The following is a 21,922-nucleotide window of genomic DNA, read 5'->3' as shown; positions in this document are numbered from 1 at the left end:
CCCACGTCCTGGGGGCCTCCTGACAGGCTCCAACCAGCAGCCCCCTAAACCCCGCCCGTGGCCTATGGGGTCCTACAGGACATGGGTGCTGCCAACTTCCCTACCGCAGCTCCTGCCACTCTCCCCGAGGGTCACTGTGGCTGCCTCCACCTCTGAACGCGGCCCTGCTGGCCGGTGTTGTCCTTCCACCTGACACCTCCCGGGTGTCTGGGCGGCTCACTTCACTCTCCCCAGCTGAGCTGCCTCCCCGCCACACTATTAACCACAGCTCTCCTCGCCTTATCTAGGCCCTGCCCTGCTTCATCCTGCGCTTATCCCAACTTCTCGTGTTCTTCGCTTGTCTTCCCCTGAGCTCCGAGAGGTAGGGACCTGGTCAGGTCCATTGACAGGGGATCCCCAGCACCACGGGCTCTGTCATTGCACGAGGAATGACACCTGCCAGGGAATGCCTCGCCTCCTTTCGTTTTCTAATTTTCCACACTCTCATGGTGTTACCTCCATTCCATGCAACCCCAGATGAGGAACTCCAGCAAGATAAAGTCCCCAGAGGTAGCAACTACTCACCCATTAACGCAACCTAGGTCTGCCAAGTTGAAAATTAAAAACTAAGCAGAAGGGGCTTCCCTGGTGGCGCAGTGGTTGAGAATCTGCCTGCTAATGCAGGGGACACGGGTTCGAGCCCTGGTCTGGGAAGATCCCACATGCCGCGGAGCAACTGGGCCCGTGAGCCACAATTACTGAGCCTGCCCATCTGGAGCCTGTGCTCCGCAACAAGGGAGGCCACGATAGTGAGAGGCCCGCGCACCGCGATGAAGAGTGGCCCCCGCTAGAGGAAGCCCTCGCACAGAAACGAAGATCCAACACAGCCAAAATAAATAAATAAATAAATAATAATTTTAAAAAAAAAACAAAACACTAAGCAGAAATGTTACAGAGAGGATTGGTTCACACACTGCTAGAGTGTCTCAGGTGGGCCAAATCTGTGGCGTATAACACACCACCTGAGGATGCAGCCTCCGGGAGACGAGCGAGTGCCACGCTTCTGTTGTCTACACACCTGGCTGGTATTTGGTAATCCTCAAATAATCAACTTTATTACCAAAGATCCAAAGTAGGTAAAAATCACCGACTTACTTAAATTCTTCTTGTTTCTGTTTCTTGTAGTCTTGTCTATATTTCGTAAAGGCATCAAATAAATGATAAATAATTTCTGCACTAAAAATTCTAACTCCTAAACTGTCAGCCATTTCTTGCGCATCCCGTTCAATTCTCACATCAAAGGCCAAAATTACTGCATACCTAAAAGGTTAAAACACATCAAAGATCATTCAATGAAATACAGACCATGTCATAACAGTTCTACTAAAATAAAATAGATAGGTAACAGAAAAGCCTTTACAGCAGAAGAGAAATTACTTACTGAGGATCATGTTCCAACATCACCGAAGCCTTCATAACATCTTTCTTATGGACGGGACCAATGTTAATTCCTGCATACTGTAAAAAGGGAGTTTCCTAGTTTAACTGCCTGTGTTGGGTAACAGGAGGAACAGCACCATAAACAATGCCTACCACTGACTCTCGTGGAGTTGGGTACCATTACTTACGGGCACTTCTGATGTTTTCAGAAATTCAAGTAGAGCTTCCAGAGATCCCAGTGTAGATGCCTGGACATAGACTCCTTTCTCTTCTAATTTGATAGCATTTAGTGTCTGCTTTAACTCATGGATCAGTTCATCCTTGAAAAGAAATTACATTTGACAAGGTTATAAATACATCTCTATCTCAGTAGCCTAGAATTAAACTGTTTCTCTTTTTGATTAGGTGTTCATCTGAAAATAAGAGACCAAGGCTTAGGACGGGCAAGGCATAGCAGAACCTGTACAGGAAAGGAAGGAGAGATTTGGGGGCCATAACTAAGCTGTATCCCACTTCACCTCTATGTTAGGTTTACTAATGTCAAAGTATGTTTAACCTCTGCACCACTTGGCAGAGTAGATAGATGGGTGAATGAAATGACATGATAAATAAGAATCTTCTAAAAGTTAAAAAGTACTACATGAATGTAATATGTTATAGTAGCCCAAAGGTTATTTAATGATGAAATACCCTAATCTCAGCAGCCCTTTACTCCATCATCGCTCCTTTGAAGGTGAAGAGATTTTGACCAGAAATAAGTAAAACAACCATGTCGATGCCATTAAAGATGCACAAGTCCACCCATACTCAAGACTGGCCGCAGGGATGCCTGCCCTGTTCTCACAGGCCCTAAGGGGGCCCATTCCCTGGCGACAGGGACTGGGTGCTGCCTAAAGAATAATGGTCCCAGCACAGGAGAAGAGCCATGTGGTGGCAACAGTGGTATCTTCTCTTTGGCAAGAGAATAAATATGTCTCAATGTTTGCTTTTGTGAAACTCCACTGGGCTCATGTGTGCCATCTGTTCCTGAAAATAGGCAGACAGGCTTTAAAATGACTCCTAAAACCTAGTAAGAGATTTTTTTAGTTCCATCTATATAGCTGAGTATCTTAAAAAAAAAAAAAAAAAGGAATAAACTTCTAGCTTCTGTTTCATTTTTTATTTAAATAAAATGTTCTAACTTGAATATATATAAATTATCATTTATGCCAATTCATGATTATACAAACTGAAGTAATTTAAAAGCATCAACTGTTTGTTAAGAGACCACCAGATGAGTCTTCACAAAGACAAATATGCCCATTTTATTCATCATTCTTAGCATGTGCTCTACTGACACAAGGTACAACTCAAAACAGCTTTGGAGGAAAAAATAAAATAACTTACTTTAAGAATTGGGATTTCATCTTCTTTATAAGCCACGAGGAGGGGTAAACCAGCCAATGTTTTTTCCAGGTCTTTTCCAAGAATCTTTACCCCCTGAGCTGCTTCTACTTCTTTATGCTTTTCATATTGGTTCTACAGAGATCAAAACATTTGTTATCACGTTTATTTGAAAAGTGGTTAGTGGTAGAAGACGATGTAAGACGATACTGTCATGACCTTGGGACAGGGAAAGATTTCTCTAAACTGGATACAAAAAGCAGTAAGCGCGAATGAAAGACTGATAAATTCAACATTAAAGTTAAATAATTCTGTTTCTCAAGATACTACAGAATGAGTAAAAAGACAAGTCACAGAGCAGAAGGGGCATACAAACCAGGAACATACTAGTAACTAGCTACCAGTGTAGGACGAAAACAATGTATTTTGATTTTTCTGAGAAACTTAGTAGGTAAACAAGGACTTTCACACATCTCTACTCTGATGGATGGTCCCTCCTGTATGAAGACACCTAAAATAAAACCAGTGAAGGGTGTGTGCTGTGTATTAAGCCAGGTGGCTCTTGAAGTGAAGAAACCACCTCAGTAGAATTTTTAAACACTGTGCAAGTCCCCAGGTGCCAACACTTACCACCCTGACTTACCTTTACTCTTAACTCCTTCATAGGAGGAGGTAATAGGAGGCCTCGAATCTGAGTGACAATGGGCCCTTCTACTCCGGGAACAATAATTGTATCTCCTTCCTTCAAACGCCCGTTGATCAATATTACATCTATAGTGGTGCCCATTCCTGGGAGAGCCTTAACCTAAGAGACATTATTGCAAAGGGAGTGAAATATAGGCTACAATGCACCATGTTGAGATTAAATCTAAATTAGTAAACATCCCCAACCAAGAACCCTGTTTGGGGGTGGGGGTAATAAACTGAAAAGCTGACCAGTACCTCCATCACCTGTGCTCTCAGCTCTTCACAGTGTGCAAGTCTCTTACTCAACATGGTCTGAGTTAACTCGACAAGAAGGTAGATCAGACTTCCCATGCCATCACCAGTATGTGCAGAGGTAGGTACCAAGGACACAAAAGTGCGGGGATCTTTATTCTCATAAAACAAAGCTGCGTTCAACCCCTAGAGACATAAAAAGCAAAGTCATTCCCACAGGCCAAGTGGTGGAAGGAGGTCTCCAGAACAGAAATGACTAACTAGAAGCTGGATGAATAATGGCTCTTCATTCTGAAAATTCCTCAAAAACACTTAGATCATGTATATCCTGGAGGTATTAACCATATCACAGAAAAGTAGTTTCTTTCCAAGTCAATTTCGTTTTTAAAAGTTAAACAATCAGACTACAAAGAGAGGTCTTGAAATAAAGATTTTAAAAGGAAAAGGGAGAAGGGAAAAGAATGAAAATGCTAATTGCCATTAATAGGGGAACAGAACCAGTATTAATGAAAATAGTGACTTAATTATAAAGACAATGTAAAAGAAGAAAAAATATTCTATGATATAGTCTCTTCGTAAAGAAGGGAAAGCTTTCTTACCTGCTGTGCAAATTCCACAATAATAGCCTTTGCTCGCTCCTCAAATTCATCTTTTGTGTTCTTTTTCTGCTTCTTTAAAGTAGTAGCCACATCAGAGTCGGGGCTCTTTTTCCAATCATACAACCTATCAATCTGGAAAAGTATTTTTCATAAGAAACATCTCTAAAGCATTCACAACACTCAGGAAGTTAATTAAGGTTAATTTAAAAGCTCCAGGAAATTCCAAATGTGTATCACACATATCTGGAAGAGTGTGTATTACTTTCATTGTACCAAAAGCCCCTCACAGTCTGCTTAACTGCATCCCCTCTTAAATGTGAAGTACCATACTGCCTACCAGCCTCCAACCAGTTCATGAGAGGCTGCCATTTCTTGCAAAAGACGAAAAACTGTAATTATCCTAGGAACATTAACATATGTTGGAATTCCAAAATGGTTATGTTAAGTAGTAGGCAGGAAAAAGGATTAATTACAGCCAAGTACCATCACCAGGAAAATGACATGAAAAATACAGAAAGTAGAAAATAATCTATTTCCCTTTACTTTTCAAATGGGTATAAAGAAGATTATTTAAGAGTAAAAACAAACAAAAAGGCATAATATGTTGGCTCAGTCTAGGGTGATAATATAAAGAAGTAGACCAATCTGAATGCTATCAAAAAGGAAAATCAGTAAGTAGAAATAGACCCAGAAATGACAATGATGATATATAATTAGCATACAAGGGCCTTAAAATAGTTATTATAAATATACTCAATGACTTTAAAGGAAAAACATGTAACTTGTAGAGCTAAAAAAAAAAAAAAATATTATATATATATATATATGAAATGAAAAAAAAAAATCACTGGATGAGCTGAAGCAAATTACATATTGCCAAAGACCAGCAACCTTGAAGATAAAGCAAATAAAAACTATCCCAACCAAAGCACGTAGAGAAAAAAGGATGGAGAAAAGAAAAAAACTTCAGTCACTATGAGACAATATTAAGAGAAGTAAAGTCCTAGAATTCTATCAAACACTTAAACAAGAAAAGAGTAAGAAAAGAGAGCAGAAAAATAACTGCACAAGTAATGACCAAGAACTTTCTAAGAAAGTCAAACTCAAGTGGGATAAATATAAAGAAAACTATTATATAATCTCACTGACAAAACTCTTAAAGAAAAAGTCTTTTTAAAAGCAATCAAAAAATCCCCCATTACATACTGGGGAACAAAGAATGAGTAGCGATAAAAGCCAGAAAATGAAGATGATGAAGGAAAAAAATAAACCTAGAATTCTATATCAAGTAAAACTATTCAGAAAATATTTCTACCTAAATGGTAAATAAAAACACAGTATGTCTAAGCAGTGCTTTTAAGCATACCTTTAAATGCTTATATTAGAAAAGAAAAAAATATCTGAAATCAATCATCTAAGCTTCCATCTTAAGAGACTGGAAAAAGAACAATGAAGACAAATGTAAGTAGAAAGAAATGATAGAAATTAACCCTGAAATCAATGAAATACAAAACAGACAAACAACAGAGAATATCAATAAAACCAAAAGCTGGTTCTTTGAAAGACATAAATTTCTATACTGACAAAAGTAAAAAACCTAAATAAACTAAACTTACTTAAATTCCATGCTGATGGTGCTTTACTAGTGAATGATATCAAACACTTAAAGAATAATATCATTTCTACACAAACCCTTTCAGAAAACAGAGGAGGAAATACTTCTCATCTTAGGAGGCCATTACTCTGATAGCAAAACCAGACAAAAGATATTAAAATAAATCTACATACCAAAATCACTCATGAAAATCTTCCCCCCCAAAAATTTGCAAATCAAATCCAGCAATATATGAAAAATATATCATGACCAAGTGGGATTTGTTCCAGTAACACAAGGTTGGTTTAACATTTAAGAAATCAATAGTAAAGAACAAATGGTGCTGGAACAACTGGACGTCCACAGGCAAAACACTGAATATAGACACAGACCTTACACCCTTCACAAAAAAATTAACTCAGAATCGATCACCTAAGTGTAAAACACCAAACTCTAAAACTCTTAGAAGATAAGAGGAGAAAACCCAGATGACCTTGGCCACGGTGATGACTGCTATCTATACAACACCAAAGGCATGATCCATGAAAGAACTGATGAGCTGGACTTAATTAAAATTAAAACCTTTTGTTCTGTGAAAGAGAGTCAAGAGAGTGATATTACAAAGCACAGACTAGAAGAAAATACTGGCAAAAAAACACATCTGGATAAAGGAATGGTATCTAAAATATACAAATAACTCTCAAAATTCAACAGTAAGTAAACTAAGAATCCAATTTGAAAATGGGCCAAAATGCTTAACAAAAAACACCTCACCAAAAAAGATATAAAGATGGCAAATACATACATGAAAAGATGTTTCGCATCTTATGTCACCAGTAAGATACGAATTAAAACAAGATACCACTATACATCTATCAGAATGGCCAAAATCCAAAGCATTTACAACAGCAAATGCTGGCAAGGATGTGGAGCTACGGGAACTCTCATTCAGTGCCGGTGGAAATACAACAAGGTACAGCCACTTTGGAAGACAGTTTGGCAGTTTCTTACAAAACTAAACACTCTTACCATACGGCCCAGCCATCATGCTCCTTGTTATTTACCCAGGAGTTGAAAACTTATGTGCACACAAAAACCTGCACACAAATGTCTACAGCAGCTTTATTCATAATTGTCAAGACTTGGAAACAACTAAGATGTCCTTCAGTGGGTGAATGGATAAATAAACAGGTTCATCTAGGCAATGGGATTATCATTCAGTGCTAAAAGAAATGAACTATCAAGCCACAAAAAGACATGGAAGAAACTTTAATCCATATTACTAAGTGAAAGAAGAAAATCTGAAAAGGCTACATACATACTGTAGGATTCCAACTATATGACTACTCTGGAAAGGGCAAAACTATGGAGACAGTAGAAAAATCAGTGGTTGCCAGGGGGTGGGAGGTGGGGGGATGAATAGGCAGAGCACAGAGGATTTTTAGGGCAGTGAAAAGGCTGTATAATTCTATAATGGTGGATACATATTATGATACATTTGTCCAAACCCACAGGATGCACCACACCAGGAGTAAATTCTAAGGTAAACTACGGACTTTGAGTGTGTCAGTATAGGTTCATCAACTGTAGCAAATGTACCACTTGGGTGGGGTATATTGATAATGGGAAAAGCTATGCATGTGTGAGGGCAGGGGGTATATCAGAAATCTCTGTACTTTCCCCTTAATTTCTCTGTGAATTTAAAACTGCTCTAAAAAATGAAGACATGTTTTTTAAGTAGCAACAAACTTCTCACACCCTCAACAACATGGATGAAATCACAGAAACATAATGTTAAATGTAAAAAGCCAGACACAAAAGAACATATTCTGTCAAATTTGATTTACATGAAGTTCAAGAAACAGGCAAAACTAACCCATGGGCACAAAATTTGGAACAGTGGTTGCTATGAGGGGCTGCGGATTGACTGGAATGGGGCATACAGGTACTTCTTGGGTGATGCAAAGTTTGATATCTTAATTTGGGCTGTGTAACAAGGATGTACATACATTTATCAAAACTCAATTTCACACTTAAGTTCCGTGCATTTCACTGTATATAAATTTTACCTCAATTTTAAAAATAAGGATATACCAAATTTACAGAAAGAATAAAAATATTTATGTCACAGCTTTTCCACCTGATAATAATAATTAACCTGTTTTGAACCCTTACTTTGATCAGATACTAGTCTTACCACTTGACATGTTTTATCGCCTCTAATTCTTACAAAAATCCAGTAATGCTCTGTTTTGCAGGCAAAAAGAGGCTAATTAAGGACAGTTTGAAGTGCCAAAGCCAGGATATGAACCCAAGATTCAAACCCGGGAAGCCAAGCTCTTAACCACCATCCCACTCTGCTAACTCAGAGCTCCTAGGATGTGGTTTCTCTGGAGACAATAACGAAACTAGAAAGAGCAAGTGACTAAGGTAGTGCCTGCAGAGGAAGAGCAGACTGAGATCCTGTTAGACTGTCATCTTCACTAGAAACGTTCTAGGAGTAAAGAGCAAATGGAGATTTCCAAGATACAATGAAGACCGCAATCTGGCAGGGTCACCGTGCTTGCTTAATCCAGATTTGCCCACCACTGGCAAATCCACGCTCAAGTCAGAGGTCAAAAGCATAGGCTTGTAGAAAACTCCTAAGGGAGGACCTTGTCTGTGTTTGAACAAAGTAACTATAACTTTAGAAAATAAATGAAGATTCGAACATGACCTTCATAAATTAGAGAAACTGGATTAAACACAAACAGTTAAACTCCTAGAAGAAAACAAAATTAACAAAATGAAGTGAAAGGAAATGATCTACTAGGTGTGTATAATAGAAGACTTGGAAACTTATAAGCTCAAACTGAATTAGAGCAACTCATGAAATCTCTCTCCAAAGTTAATACAATAGTTGGAAGTAATATATGCCAAGTGCCCATTACCTACTAGGCACTCAGTAAATTCTTGTTATTGCTATTTAACAGGATTCATGACTTAGAATGGAGAGAAAACAACCCTATCTCTGCAACTGGTACAGATCAGAGCTTAATGAGAATTGTCATCTCTCCTTTAAAAAAAAGTGACAAACTTAGAAAGGGTTCAGTTTACAAAGGTCTTCTAGTGAAGCTGTGGCTGTGAAGAAGCCTTAGTGGTCAGTCTCCTCTAGATTTGTCCAAACCCATAGAGTATACAACACCAAGAGTGAACCCCAATGTAAACGATGAACTTTGGGTGATAATGATGTGTCCAAAGGAGGTTCATCAGTTGTAACAAATGTACCTCTTTGGTGGAGGACGTTGAGAACGGAGGGGGTTGTGCATGTGTGAAGACAGGAGTATACCGGAAATCTCTGTACCTTCCCCTCAGTTTTGCTGTGAACCTTAAAGTGCTCTAAAAACAATAAAGTCCTGATAACAAAGAGTAAAGCCCCTCACCCCCACTGCAACAGCAATTCACACTGTTACTGAATAAAGGAGAAAAGCCACATAAGCATTATCAAGAGGTGCAGAATGAGCATCTGACAAAAATCAACAACCATTCAAGACTTAAAAGAAAAAATACTAAGCAACCTAGGAATAGAAGGGAAATTCCTCAGCTTAATAAAGTGCATTTACATCTGACATCATACTTAATGGTAAGTATGGAGAAGAAGCAAGGATGTCTGTCACCACTTTTATTCGACATTGTTCTAGAAGGTCTAGTTAGTGCAATAAGGAAGAAAAAAATTTATAAATTGATAAATTGATAAAGGATACAGATAAGGGAAAAAGTGTAACAGTTTTTATTTGCAGATAACATAATCATGTATATAGAAACTCCCGCATGAGCTACAAAAGCTACTAGGCCTAATCAGTGAATTTAAAACGTCACAAGATAATAAAACTGTAGCATATTGTCAAGACAAAGTAAAGTAAATGTAGAGACAGACATCATGTTCACTGATCGGAAGACTCAATTTTGTTAAAATGTCCATTCTCCCATAATTTATCTACAAATACAACCCCAATGAAAATCCCAGAAGGCTTCCCGGAAGGAAGAAACTAACAAGCTGATTCTCAACTTTATATGGAAATTAAAGGACCCTGAAATAACCAAAACAATTTTGAGAAATAAAAAGTTGAAGAACTTAACCACCACCTGCTTTCACGACGTTACTATGAAACTGCAATAATCAAGACAGGGTAGCAGTGGCATAAGGATGGACATATAGGTCAATGGAAGAGAAGAGAAATACTAAGAACAAACATGTATCTACATGGTCAATTAATTTTCAACAAAGACTGCAAAGTAATTCAATGGGGAAAAGAATAATCTTTTCACAAGGGGTTTTTGAAGTAGATATACATTTGGAAAAAAGTTAACCTTGACCCTACCTTGCACCATGCACAAAACTAACTTAAAAACATCATAAATCTAAATGTTGAATATCTAGAAACACTGGAGAAATTTTTCATGACCTTGGGGTGGGAAAAGATTACTTATATAGAACACAAGCAACAAATTATTAAAAAAAAAAACTTCTCATAAATTGATTTTGCTAAAATTAGAAATTTCTGCTGCTGTTCCAAAAACCTCATTAAGAAAATGAAAAACTAAGTCCTTGACTATAAGAATATATCTGCAATACACATAACCGACAAAGGACTTCTACTGACAATATAAAGAACTCTTAAAACTGAATTAAGGGGGGAGGAGAGAAGATGGCGGAAGAGTAAGACGCGGAGATCACCTTCCTTCCCACAGATACAGTAGAAATACATCTACACGTGGAACTGCTCCTACAGAACACCCACTGAACGCTGGCAGAAAACGTCCGACCTCCAAAAAGGCAAGAAACTCCCCCCATACTTGGGTAGGGCAAAAGAAAAAAGAAATAACAGAGACAAAAGAATAGGGACGGCACCTGCACCAGTGGGAGGGAGCTGTGAAGGAGGAAAGATTTCCACGCACTAGGAAGCCCCTTCGCGGGCAGAGACTGCGGGTGGCAGAGGGGGGAAGCTTCGGAGCCACGGAGGAGAGCGCAGCCACAGGGGTGCGGAGGGCAAAGCGGAGAGGCTCCCGCACGGAGGAGCGGTGCCGACCAGCACTCACCAGCCCGAGAGGCTTGTCTGCTCCCCCGCCGGGGCGGGCGGGGGCTGGGAGCTGAGGCTCGGGCTTCGGTCGGATCGCAGGGAGAGGACTGGGGTTGGCGGCGTGAACACAGCCTGAAGGGGTTAGCGCACCACAGCTAGCCGGGAGGGAGTCCGACTAAAAGTCTGCAGCTGCCGAAGAGGCAAGAGACTTTTTCTTCCCTCTTTGTTTCCTGGTGCGCGAGGAGAGGGGATTCAGAGCGCCACCTAAACGAACTTCAGAGACGGGCGCGAGCCGCAGCTAACAGCGCGGATCCCACAGCAACAGGGGCGCAGAGGAAAAAGCGGAGAGACTCCCGCACAGAGGCTCGGCGCCGAGCAGCGCTCACCAGCCCGAGAGGCTTGTCTGCTCCCCCGCCGGGGCAGGCGGGGCTGGGAGCTGAGGCTCGGGCTTCGGTCGGATCACAGGGAGAGGACTGGGGCTGGCGGCGTGAACACAGCCTGAAGGGGTTAGCACACCACAGCTGGCTGGGAGGGAGACCGGGAAAAAGTCTGCAGCTGCCGAAGAGGCAAGAGACTTTTTCTTGCCTCTTTGTTTCGCTGCGCGCAAGGAGAGGGGATTCAGAGCGCCGCCTAAACGAACTCCAGAGAAGGGCGCGAGCCGCGGCGATCAGCGCGGACCCCAGAGACGGGCGTGAGACGCTGGGGCTGCTGCTGCCGCCTCCAAAAAGCCTGTGTGTGAGCACAGGTCACTCTCCACACCGCCCCTCCCGGGAGCCGGTGCAGCCCGCCACTGCCAGGGTCCCGTGATCCCCGGACAAATTCCCCGGGAGAACGCACTGCGCGCCTCACGCTGCTGCAACATCACGCCGGCCTCTGCCGCCGCAGGCTCGCCCCGCCTCCTCCGTACCCCTCCCTCCCCGCGGCCTGAGTGAGCCAGCGCCCCCGAAGCAGCTGCTCCTTTAACCCCGTTCTGTCTGGGCAGGGAATAGACGCCCTCAGGCGACCTACACGCAGAGGCGGGTCCAAATCCAAAGCTGAACCCCAGGAGCTGTGCGAACAGGGAAGAGAAGGGGAAATCTCTCCCAGCAGCCTCAGAAGCAGCGGATTAAAACTCCACAAACAACTTGATGTGCCTGCATCTGTTGAATACCTGAATAGACAACGAATCATCCCAAATTCAGGAGGTGGACTTTGGGAGCAGGATATATTAATTTTTCCCCTGTTCCTTTTTTTTTGTGAGTGTATATGTATATGCTTCTGGGTGAGATTTTGTCTGTATAGCTTTGCTTTACAATAGCTTTATTTTACTTCACTATATTATAGCCTCTATCTTTCTTTCTTTCTTTCTATTTTTTCTCCCTTTTACTCTGAGCCGTGTGGACGAAAAGGCTCTTGGTGCTCCAGCCAGGCATCAGGGCCGTGCCTCTGAGGTGGGAGAGCCAACTTCAGGACACTGGTCCACAAGAGACCTCCCAGCTCCACGTAATACCAAACGGCAAAACTCTCTCAGAGATCTCCATCTCAACATCAAGACCCAGCATCACTCAATGACCAGCAAGCTACAGTGCTGAACACCCTATGCCAAACAACTAGCAAGACAGGAACACAGCCCCATCCATTAGCAGAGAGGCTGCCTAAAATCATAATAAGGCCACAGACACCCCAAAATACACCACCAGACGTGGATGTGCCCACCAGAAAGACAAGATCCAGCCTCATCCACCAGAGCTCAGGCACTAGTTCCCTACACCAGGAAGCCTACACAACCCACTGAACCAACCTTAGCCACTGGGGACAGATACCAAAAACAACGGGAACTACAAACCTGTAGTCTGTGAAAAGGAGACCCCAAACACAGTAAGATAAGCAAAATGAGACGACAGAAAAACACACAGCAGATGAAGGAGCAGGGTCAAAACACACCAGACTTAACAAATGAAGAGGAAATAGGTAGTCTACCTGAAAAAGAATTCAGAATAATGATAGTAAGGATGATCCAAAATCTTGGAAATAGAATAGACAAAATGCAAGAAACATTTAACAAGGACGTAGAAGAACTAAAGAGGAACCAAGCAATGATGAAAAACACAATAAATGAAATTAAAAATACTCTAGATGGGATCAATAGCAGAATAACTGAGGCAGAAGAAAGGATAAGTGACCTGGAAGATAAAATGGTGGAAATAACTACTACAGAGCAGGATAAAGAAAAAAGAATGAAAAGAACTGAGGACAGTCTCAGAGACCTCTGGGACAACATTAAACGCACCAACATTCGAATTATAGGGGTCCCAGAAGAAGAAGAGAAAAAGAAAGGGACTGAGAAAATATTTGAAGAGATTATAGTTGAAAACTTCCCTAATATGGGAAAGGAAATAGTTAATCAAGTCCTGGAAGCACAGAGAGTCCCATACAGGATAAACCCAAGGAGAAACACTCCAAGACACATATTAATCAAACTGTCAAAAATTAAATATAAGGAAAACATATTAAAGGCAGCAAGGGAAAAAAAACAAATAACACACAAGGGAATCCCCATAAGGTTAACATCTGATCTTTCAGCAGAAACTCTGCAAGCCAGAAGGGAGTGGCAGGATATACTTAAAGTGATGAAGGAGAAAAACCTACAACCAAGATTAATCTACCCAGCAAGGATCTCATTCAGATTCGATGGAGAAATTAAAACCTTTACAGACAAGCAAAAGCTGAGAGAGTTCAGCACCACCAAACCAGCTTTACAACAAATGCTAAAGGAACTTCTCTAGGCAAGAAACACAAGAGAAGGAAAACACCTACAATAACAAACCCAAAACATTTAAGAAAATGGGAATAGGAACATACATATCGATAATTACCTTGAATGTAAATGGATTAAATGCTCCCACCAAAAGACACAGGCTGGCTGAATGGATACAAAAACAAGACCCATATATATGCTGTCTACAAGAGACCCACTTCAGACCTAGAGACACATACAGACTGAAAGCGAGGGGATGGAAAAAGATATTCCATGCAAATGGAAATCAAAAGAAAGCTGGAGTAGCAATTCTCATATCAGACAAAATAGACTTTAAAATAAAGACTATTACAAGAGACAAAGAAGGACACTATATAATGATCAAGGGATCGATCCAAGAGGAAGCTATAACAATTGTAAATATTTATGCACCCAACATAGGAGCACCTCAATACATAAGGCAAATACTAACAGCCATAAAAGGGGAAATCGACAGCAACACAATCATAGTAGGGGACTTTAACACCCCACTTTCACCAATGGACAGATCATCCAAAATGAAAATAAATAAGGAAACACAAGCTTTAAATGATACATTAAACAAGATGGACTTAATTGATATTTATAGGACATTCTACCCAAAAACAACAGAATACACATTTTTCTCAAGTGCTCATGGAACATTCTCCAGGATAGATCATATCTTGGGTCATAAATCAAGCCTTGGTAAATTTAAGAAAATTGAAATCGTATCAAGTATCTTTTCCGACCACAACGCTATGAGACTAGATATCAATTACAGGAAAAGATCTGTAAAAAATACAAACACATGGAGGCTACACAATACACTACTTAATAACGAAGTGATTACTGAAGAAATCAAAGGGGAAATCAAAAAATACCTAGAAACAAATGACAATGGAGATACGACGACCCAAAACCTATGGGACGCAGCAAAAGCAGTGCTAAGAGGGAAGTTTATAGCAATACAAGCCTACCTCAAGAAACAGGAAACATCTCGAATAAACAACCTAACCTTGCACCTGAAGCAATTAGAGAAAGAAGAACAAAAAAACCCCAAAGCCAGCAGAAGGAAAGAAATTATAAAGATCAGGTCAGAAATAAATGAAAAAGAAATGAAGGAAACAATAGCAAAAATCAATGAAACTAAAAGCTGGTTCTTTGAGAAGATAAACAAAATTGATAAACCATTAGCCAGACTCATCAAGAGAAAAAGGGAGAAGACTCAGATCAATAGAATTAGAAATGAAAAAGGAGAAGTAACCACTGACACTGCAGAAATACAAAAGATCATGAGAGATTACTACAAGCAACTCTATGCCAATAAAATGGACAACCTGGAAGAAATGGACAGATTCTTAGAAATGCACAAACTGCCGAGACTGAACCAGGAAGAAATAGAAAATATGAACAGACCAATCACAAGCACTGAAATTGAAACTGTGATTAAAAACCTTCCAACAAACAAAAGCCCAGGACCAGATGGCTTCACAGGTGAATTCTATCAAACATTTAGAGACGAGCTAACACCCACCCTTCTCAAACTCTTCCAAAATATTGCAGAGGGAGGAACACTCCCAAACTCATTCTACGAGGCCACCATCACCCTGATACCAAAACCAGACAAAGATGTCACAAAGAAAGAAAACTACAGGCCAATATCACTGATGAACATAGATGCAAAAATCCTCAACAAAATACTAGCAAACAGAATCCAACAGCACATTAAAAGGATCATACACCATGATCAAGTGGGGTTTATCCCAGGAATGCAAGGATTCTTCAATATACGCAAATCAATCAATGTGATACACCATATTAACAAATTGAAGGAGAAAAACCATATGATCATCTCAATAGATGCAGAGAAAGCTTTCGACAAAATTCAACACCCATTTATGATAAAAGCCCTGCAGAAAGTAGGCATAGAGGGAACTTTCCTCAACATAATAAAGGCCATATATGACAAACCCACAGCCAACATTGTCCTCAATGGTGAAAAACTGAAACCATTTCCACTAAGATCAGGAACAAGACAAGGTTGCCCACTCTCACCACTATTATTCAACATAGTTTTGGAAGTGTTAGCCACAGCAATCAGAGAAGACAAAGAAATAAAAGGAATCCAAATCGGAAAAGAAGAAGTAAAGCTGTCACTGTTTGCAGATGACATGATACTATACGTAGAGAATCCTAAAGATGCTACCAGAAAACTACTAGAGCTAATCAATGAATTTGGTAAAGTAGCAGGATACACAATTAATACACAGAAATCTCTTGCATTTCTATACACTAATGACGAAAAATCTGAAAGTGAAATTAAGAAAACACTCCCATTTACCATTGCAACAAAAAGAATAAAATATCTAGGAATAAACCTACCTAAGGAGACAAAAGACCTGTATGCAGAAAATTATAAGACACTGATGAAAGAAATTAAAGATGATACAAATAGATGGAGAGATATACCATGTTCCTGGATTGGAAGAATCAACATTGTGAAAATGACTCTACTACCCAAAGCAATCTACAGATTCAATGCAATCCCTATCAAACTACCACTGGCATTTTTCACAGAACTAGAACAAAAAATTTCACAATTTGTATGGAAACACAAAAGACCCCGAATAGCCAAAGCAATCTTGAGAACGAAAAATGGAGCTGGGGGAATCAGGCTCCCTGACTTCAGACTATATTACAAAGCTTCAGTAATCAAGACAGTTTGGTACTGGCACAAAAACAGAAATATAGATCAATGGAACAGGATAGAAAGCCCAGAGATAAACCCACACACATATGGTCACCTTATCTTTGATAAAGGAGGCAAGCATATACAGTGGAGAAAAGACAGCCTCTTCAATAAGTGGTGCTGGGAAAATTGGACAGGTACATGTAAAAGTATGAAATTAGAACACTCCCTGACACCATGCACAAAAATAAACTCAAAATGGATTAAAGACCTAAGTGTAAGGGCAGACACTATCAAACTCTTAGAGGAAAACATAGGCAGAACACTCCAGGACATAAATCACAGCAAGATTCTTTTTGACCCAGCTCCCAGAGAAATGGAAATAAGAACACAAATAAACAAATGGGACCTAATGAAACTTAAAAGCTTTTGCACAGCAAAGGAAACCATAAACAAGACCAAAAGACAACCCTCAGAATGGGAGAAAATATTTGCAAATGAAGCAACTGACAAAGGATTAATCTCCAAGATTTACAAGCAGCTCATGCAGCTCAATAACAAAAAAACCAACAACCCAATCCAAAAATGGGCAGAAGACCTAAATAGACATTTCTCCAAAGAAGATATACAGATGGCCTACAGACACATGAAAGAATGCTCAACATCATTAATCATTAGAGAAATGCAAATCAAAACTACAATGAGATATCATCTCACACCGGTCAGAATGGCCATCATCAAAAAATCTAGAAACAATAAATGCTGGAGAGGGTGTGGAGGAAAGGGAACACTCTTGCACTGTTGGTGGGAATGTAAATTGATACAGCCACTATGGAGAACAGTATGGAGGTTCCTGAAAAAACTACAAATAGAACTACCATACGACCCAGCAATCCCAATACTGGGCATATACCCTGAGAAAACCATAGGTCAAAAAGAGTCATGTACCAAAATGTTCATTGCAGCTCTATTTACAATAGCCAGGACATGGAAGCAACCTAAATGTCCATCGACAGATGAATGGATAAAGAAGATGTGGCACATATATACAATGGAATATTACTCAGCCATAAAAAGAAATGAAATGGAGGTATTTGTAATGAGGTGGATGGAGTTAGAGTCTGTCATACAGAGTGAAGTAAGTCAGAAAGAGAAAAACAAATACAGTATGCTAACACATATATACGGAATCTAAGGAAAAAAAAAAAAAAAAAAAGGCCATGAAGAACCTAGTGGCAAGACGGGAATAAAGACACAGACCTACTAGAGAATGGACTTGAGGATATGGGGAGGGGGTGGGGTGAGATGTGACAGGGTAAGAGAGTGTCATGGACATATATACACTACCAAATGTAAAATAGATAACTAGTGGGAAGCAGCCGCATAGCACAGGGAGATCAGCTCGGTGCTTTGTGACCACCTGGAGGGGTGGGATAGGGAGGGTGGGAGGGAGGGAGATGCAAGAGGGAAGAGAAATGGGAACATATTGTATATGTATAACTGATTCACTTTGTTATAAAGCAGAAGCTAACACACCATTGTAAGGCAATTATACTTCAATAAAGATGTTTAAAAAAAAAAAACTGAATTAAGACAACTAACAATTGAATAAAAATGAGCAAAGGATTTTGAATAGATACTTCAGAGAGACAGAGAGAGAGAGAGAGATGGAACAAGTACATGAAAAGATGTTTGATGCCAGTCATCATGGGAATGCAAATGAAACCAGTATACTTTGGCACTACACACTCATTAGAATGACTTACAGGTAGGGTTAAGTGTTGGCAATAATGTGCAGAAACTGGAACTCTTCCAAATTGTGGGTTAAAAAATGTAAAATGGTACAATCTCTTTGGGAAAATGTGTCATTTTCTCATAAAGTTGAACATATACCTACCATATGACCCAGCAATTCTATTCCTAAATATTTACTAAAAGTAAAGGAAAATAAACGTCTACACAAAGACTCGTGTAAAAATGTTTACCAGCTGCTTCACTAATAACCTAAAATTGTAATCAATCCAAGAATCCTTCAACAGGTAAATGGATCAAGTGTTAAGATGCATTAGCCAGATGATGAAATATTACTGAACAATAAAAAGGAAAAACCTATGACCTATGCAACACGGATAAATCTGTATTAACGTGAGTAGTGAAAAATGCCAGACTCAAAAGATTATACACTGTATAATTCCATTAATATGAAATTATAAAACAGGCAAAACTAGTCTATGGTGGCAGAAAGAAGGCTGGTGTGTTTGGGGGTGCAAAAGGGGCACGCTGACTGTAAAAGAACATGAGGGAACATTCTGGGAATATGGAGGTAAGTCTATATTCTGAATGATGGTGGTTAAATGTGCGTATAATTTTGTCAACATACATTGAACTGTACACTTAGCATAAGTGCATTTTCTTACATGAAAGTTATACATTTTTTTAACCACAAAAAAAATAAGAAGCATATTTTCACAACTTAATTTTTCAGAAGGAGAGCTTACCTTATTGAGTGCAACAATGAAGGGACATTTTTTAGATTTCAAAAGGTTGATAGATTCAATTGTCTGGGGCTCCAAACCATGCATAATATCAACAACTAAAATGGCAATATCACAAAGAGAGCTTCCTCTGTTTCTCAGATTACTGTTGGAAAAGAAAAAGATGCATAAATAGAAATATTGCAATTAATACTTTTATTTTAAAAAACTTAAAATTTTAATTTCTTTGTAAAACCTAAACAAAAAAGAACAAAATGAAGTACATGCATTAAATTCAAGTGCCATTAGCCCTTAACTTGCCAAATGCTTATCTGACAGTGAATTGACATCAGTTGGAATGACTTAGTTCCAGAAGTTACTCCATTATTTCTGCCAATTTTACTGACCAAGTTTTTTGCGCTAAGGAACATGGCCAAGAGGTAACAGGACAAAATTCCACCTGTAATGGGTTTCATAGGAGATAGACCAGGTATGTATTAGGATTTGCTCTTTCAAAGTGGAAAAGACTTCTCTCTACAAAAAACAAGTATCCAAATAAAGTACTACTAAATCAGTGAGGCACAGATGAGGATTGGCAGTTACAGGGACCACAGATCTCAAAACAGTACCCCAAGACTAGTGACTAGTTAGAACTCCTCACTCACTGAACTTTGAGACTTAATGGTTTCAAGCAGTTTGCCTGATGACAAAAGACACAAATCATTCTTACCTGAAAGACTCATGCCCCGGCGTGTCAATAATCAGCATTCCTGGAATCCGTACATTCTCTCTATCAAACTAGAAAAGGTGGGGGAAAGTGGAGAGCTTAACAAAGCCAAAACAATGAAAGCTTCTTTACAAAACAATTATTCTGCCATGAAAACTTCAACATCACTTCCTTTTCCAAATGAACTGTTTTAAAATAGTGTGTCAACCAGCAAAACACAACAGTTAATATTTTCATTAATATCAAAAGGAATTTTTCAGAAAAAAAACTGAAATGAGAAAATATTCCCCTTGTTAAAGTTATATAACTATGATGTAGTCTAAATCTGAACAGATTATTAGTAAGTGACAAATGACAGAGTAGTCATCCGAGAGTGATTATTTATAAAAAGCTGACACAGAAGAAGAGGTTCTCCGTATTTGGAAAATGTTATCTGGTCCAATTTTAAAGCAATTCTAAACTCTGAAAAATATCTCAAAGCATGTTTTAAAGAAAATTTACCACATCAACTTAAAATATTAAAGAATAAGTTCATACCCTGCTTTATTCAAGTACTATCCTCAACACTTGATTTTCTGGACAAAAGCACACAAATGAATGGAAACAACATTGCAACAAGCCAGATATGGACGTCCTCCTTTAATCTAAAGAGTAGCACTGACCAACAAATCTCTTTCACACATACACACACAAAAAACTTTTTTCTGTGCTTATCTATACTTCTGTCAATCTTCAAATGATTTTCCAAAATCTTATCCAGTGATCTAGGTCAAAATGATTCAAATGCAAAACATTTCAATTTTGCATTCTGGTGGTCTTAGATCAAAATTCACCATAATTATTTCCACTTCGCTGTCTGGAATACAAACAATATAATTACAATTGCCATATAAAGGTTATCCTGAGAACTTTCATACAGGCCTAATAAAAATCATGCTTTTTAACTATGTGCTAAAATAACACCAGATTTAGAGCCGGGAAACTGGTGGAATAAGCTGTTATAAACTCTCCAGTGACTAACACAGAGAAGTAACAGATAGAAACAACCAAAATAAAATTTAAATTACAAATTCAGAAATCTGTAATTCAAGAAAACTGTCCTAAAATAAAGATTTTAAACTACATACTGAAATGGAACACCATGTAACTGGAAAACTGACCCAGAACAACCAAAAGCAAGATGCAAAAAGACTACATAACTTATACGAGGATGAAAACCAGCTTGTAATCAAACTTGCAATGCTTTATGTGAGAAGAAATTGGAGTAACAGTCAAGATACTTAAGGAAAGAAAATGTGAACCAAGGATTTTACATGTAGCCAACTAACTTTCCAGGATGAAGGCCACAAAGTAACTCTTAAATATTCAAAAAACTCAAGTAATATTATTCCCATTACTCCTTCTTCAGCAATCTACCAGAAAACAAGCTGCATAAAACAATTTCAAACACACAAAACAAAAACTGAGTGACAAGCTCACAGACCCTTTCTATACACAGAACTGAGACTAAATAAGGAATGAAGAGAGATACCAGCATGTAATAATGTGCTATGTGTTACATCAGACAGCACGATGTAACCAAACACAAATAAGACTACTAGAACTGTATCAAAAAGACTCAGGAGCCCATCACTGGGCAAAAATGGAACTATCTCAGCACAATAATAACTGAAATGGATTAAAACATGGTAAATAGGGACTTCCCTGGTTGGGCAGTGGTTAAGAATCCGCCTGCCAATGCAGGGGGCACAGGTTCAAGCCCTGGTCCAGGAAGATCCCACAAGCCGTGGAGCAACTAAACCCATGCACCACAACTCCTGAGCCTGTGCTCTAAAGCCCGCGAGCCACAACTACTGAAGCCCACACGCCTAGAGTCCGTGCTCCACAACAAGAGAAGCCACTGCAATAAGAAGCCCGGGTACCGCAACAAAGAGTAGCTCCAGCTCGCCGCAACTAGAGAAAGCCCGTGAGTAGCAATGAAGACCCAACGCAGCCAAAAATTTAAAAAAAATAGAAAAATAAGAAAAAACACAGTAAATATGTTGAAATCCATGAGTTTATAATAATATAATAGCAAACCAAACCAATCACTCTTTATTTTAAGAGCTGGTAAATAAAGGTGAAGGATCAGGCATTAATTCTGCCTTTCCTCCACATCCCATCACTCAATGACCAAATAGTAGATGAGGACTCTATAGAAGTAATCAGATAATGGGATTGTAATATCAACATTTAGAGATTACTTAACTTCATAATAGTGACTGCCTCTTGGAGCAAGAG

At 39.3% G+C, this 21,922-nt stretch overlaps 1 protein-coding gene across 1 annotated transcript in view; it reads right to left on the bottom strand.

Annotated features, from left to right (window-relative positions):
* Positions 1-21,922, bottom strand: part of EIF5B (eukaryotic translation initiation factor 5B) — a 75,891-nt gene that overhangs the window by 3,781 nt on the left and 50,188 nt on the right. The window contains exons 13-21 of the mRNA XM_068564998.1: positions 19,646-19,713; positions 18,940-19,081; positions 4,341-4,472; positions 3,745-3,927; positions 3,446-3,607; positions 2,806-2,937; positions 1,608-1,739; positions 1,421-1,497; positions 1,135-1,299 (exon numbers count right to left, since the gene is read on the bottom strand). Coding sequence (XP_068421099.1) covers positions 1,135-1,299; positions 1,421-1,497; positions 1,608-1,739; positions 2,806-2,937; positions 3,446-3,607; positions 3,745-3,927; positions 4,341-4,472; positions 18,940-19,081; positions 19,646-19,713 — 1,193 coding nt within the window. The remainder of the gene's footprint in view (positions 1-1,134; positions 1,300-1,420; positions 1,498-1,607; positions 1,740-2,805; positions 2,938-3,445; positions 3,608-3,744; positions 3,928-4,340; positions 4,473-18,939; positions 19,082-19,645; positions 19,714-21,922) is intronic.

Source organism: Eschrichtius robustus, chromosome 15 (assembly GCF_028021215.1).
Source record: "Eschrichtius robustus isolate mEscRob2 chromosome 15, mEscRob2.pri, whole genome shotgun sequence".
In the NCBI taxonomy this organism is placed as follows: domain Eukaryota; kingdom Metazoa; phylum Chordata; class Mammalia; order Artiodactyla; family Eschrichtiidae; genus Eschrichtius; species Eschrichtius robustus.
The sequence above is the reverse complement of the archived record's forward strand: the minus strand, read 5'-3'. Positions and strand labels throughout refer to the sequence as shown.